The sequence below is a fragment of the Calidris pugnax genome, unplaced genomic scaffold (genome assembly GCF_001431845.1).
Source record: "Calidris pugnax isolate Ruff unplaced genomic scaffold, ASM143184v1 scaffold1441, whole genome shotgun sequence".
NCBI classification, from domain to species: Eukaryota; Metazoa; Chordata; class Aves; order Charadriiformes; family Scolopacidae; genus Calidris; species Calidris pugnax.
The window spans coordinates 23,726-26,345 of record NW_015091955.1 but is presented as its reverse complement, the minus strand read 5'-3'; the positions used below and the strand labels follow the sequence as shown (position 1 = coordinate 26,345).

At 59.2% G+C, this 2,620-nt stretch overlaps 1 protein-coding gene across 1 annotated transcript in view; it reads left to right on the top strand.

The window, feature by feature from the left end:
• Positions 1–2,620, top strand: part of PC (pyruvate carboxylase) — a gene marked incomplete at both ends in the record, with an annotated part of 28,210 nt that overhangs the window by 1,868 nt on the left and 23,722 nt on the right. Inside the window, 2 exon segments of the mRNA XM_014962168.1 lie at positions 2,402–2,411; positions 2,414–2,617. Coding sequence (XP_014817654.1) covers positions 2,402–2,411; positions 2,414–2,617 — 214 coding nt within the window.

The window sequence follows — 2,620 nt, the reverse complement described above, 5'->3', positions numbered from 1 at the left end:
CGGTGCCCATGGGTGAGCCTGGCGTGGTCGTAGCGTGTGATTGGCGTGATCGTAGCGTGTGCGTGGCGTGGTCGTAGCGTGTGCGTGGCGTGGTCATACTGTGTGTGGCATGATCATAGCGTGTGCTCGGCGTGCTCATAGCGTGTGATTGGCACAGTCATAGCGTGTGCGTGGCGTGTGCGTGGCGTGGTCATAGCGTGTGCGTGGCGTGATCATAGCGTGTGTCTGGCACAGTCATAGCGTGTGCGTGGCGTGTGCGTGGCATGTGCGTGGCGTGGTCATAGTGTGTGCACAGTGTGGTCATAGCATGTGCGTGGCGTGCTCATAGCGTGTGCGTGGCGTGATCATAGCGTGTGCATGGCGTGATCATAGCGTGTGCGTGGCGTGGTCATAGTGTGTATGGCGTGTTCATGGCATGCCATAGCATGTGTCTGGCATCCAGCGCCATGTACATGCCGTGTGTGCTTAGCATGTGCCTGGTGTGCCCTAGCATGTCCACAGCACATGTGCATGGCATGTGCTTGTGTGTGCATGGTGTGTTCATGGCGTGTTCAAAGCGTTCCATAGCATGTGTGTGGCATCCAGTGGCATGTACATGCCGTGTGTGCTTAGCATGTGCCTGGCATCCCATAGCGTGTGCATGGCATGTTCAAGGCGTGCCATAGCATGTGCCTGGCATCCCATAGCATGTGCATGGCGTGTTCAAGGTGTGCCATAGCATGTGCGTGGCATCCAGCAGTGTGTACATGCCATGTGTGCTCAGCATGTGCCTGGCGTGCCCTAGCATGTGCATGGCGTATTCATGCCGTGCCGTAGCTGTGTATGTGCCGTGTGTACTTAGCATGTGCCTGGCATCCCATAGCATGTGCATGGCATGTTCAAGGCGTGCTATCGCATGTGCGTGGCATCCAGTGGCGTGTACATGCTGTGTGTGCTTAGCATGTGCCTGGCGTGCCCTAGCATGTCCACAGCATGTGTGCATGGTGTGTGCATGGCGTGTGCATGGCGTGTGCATGGCTTGTTCAAGGCGTGCCATAGCATGTGCGTGGCATCCAGTGCCGTGTACATGCCGTGTGTGCTTAGCATGTGCCTGGCGTGCCCTACCATGTCCATGGCATGTTCATGCCGTGCCATAGCCTGCACACTCTGTGTGTGCTTAGCATGTGCCTGGCATCCCATAGCGTGTGCATGCCATGTTCATGGCATGCCATAGCTGTATACGTGCCATGTGTGCTTAGCATGTGCCTGGCGTGCTCTAGCATGTTCATGGCGTGCCATAGCCACGTACACTCCGTGTGTGCTTAGCACGTGCCTGGCGTGCCCTAGCGTGTCCATGGCATGTTCATGCCATGCCATAGCCGTGTACACACCGTATGTGCTTAGCATGTGCCTGGCATCCAGTGGCGTGTACATGCCGTGTGTGCTTAGCATTGGCCTGGCGTGCCCTAGCATGTCCATGGCGTGTTCGAGGAATTCCATAGAGTGTGCCTAGCCTCCAGTGGCGTGTACATGCCGTGTGTGCTTAGCATTGGCCTGGCGTGCCCTAGCATGTCCATGGCGTGTTCGAGGAATTCCATAGAGTGTGCCTAGCCTCCAGTGGCGTGTACATGCCGTGTGTGCTTAGCATTGGCCTGGCGTGCCCTAGCATGTCCATGGCGTGTTCGAGGAATTCCATAGAGTGTGCCTAGCCTCCAGTGGCGTGTACATGCCGTGTGTGCTTAGCATTGGCCTGGCGTGCCCTAGCATGTCCATGGCGTGTTCGAGGAATTCCATAGAGTGTGCCTAGCCTCCAGTGGCGTGTACATGCCGTGTGTGCTTAGCATTGGCCTGGCGTGCCCTAGCGTGTCCATGGCATGTTCATGCCATGCCATAGCCGTGTACACACCGTATGTGCTTAGCATGTGCCTGGCGTGCCCTAGCATGTCCATGGCGTGTTCGAGGCATTCCATAGCATGTGCCTAGCATCCAGTGGCGTGTACATGCCGTGTGTGCTTAGCATGTGCCTGGCGTGCCCTAGCGTGTCCATGGCATGTTCATGCCATGCCATAGCCGTGTACACACCGTATGTGCTTAGCATGTGCCTGGCGTGCCCTAGCATGTCCATGGCGTGTTCGAGGCATTCCATAGCATGTGCCTAGCATCCAGTGGCGTGTACATGCCGTGTGTGCTTAGCATGTGCCTGGCGTGTCCTAGCATGTTCATGCCATGCCATAGCCATGTACACTCCGTGTGTGCTTAGCATGTGCCTGGCATGCCCTAGCGTGTCCATGCCGTGCCATAGCCGTGTACACTCCGTGTGCACTTCACACATGCACCGCCCACCTCGGTGCGTGCCGTGCGTGTTCCACCCCCCCCTCTTCTCCCCACTGACCCCCCCCTTCTCCCTCTCTCTCCCCCCCCCTCCCCGGTGCCGTAGGGCCCCCCCCGGCGGGTCTGCGTGCGGTGCTGGAGCGGGAGGGCCCGGGGGGCTTTGCCCGGGCGCTTCGGGGGCACCGGGGGCTGCTGCTGACGGACACCACCTTCCGCGACGCCCACCAGTCCCTCCTGGCCACCCGCGTCCGCACCCGCGACCTGGCCCGCGTCGCCCCCTTCGTCGCCCACAACCTCAGCCCCCTCTGCA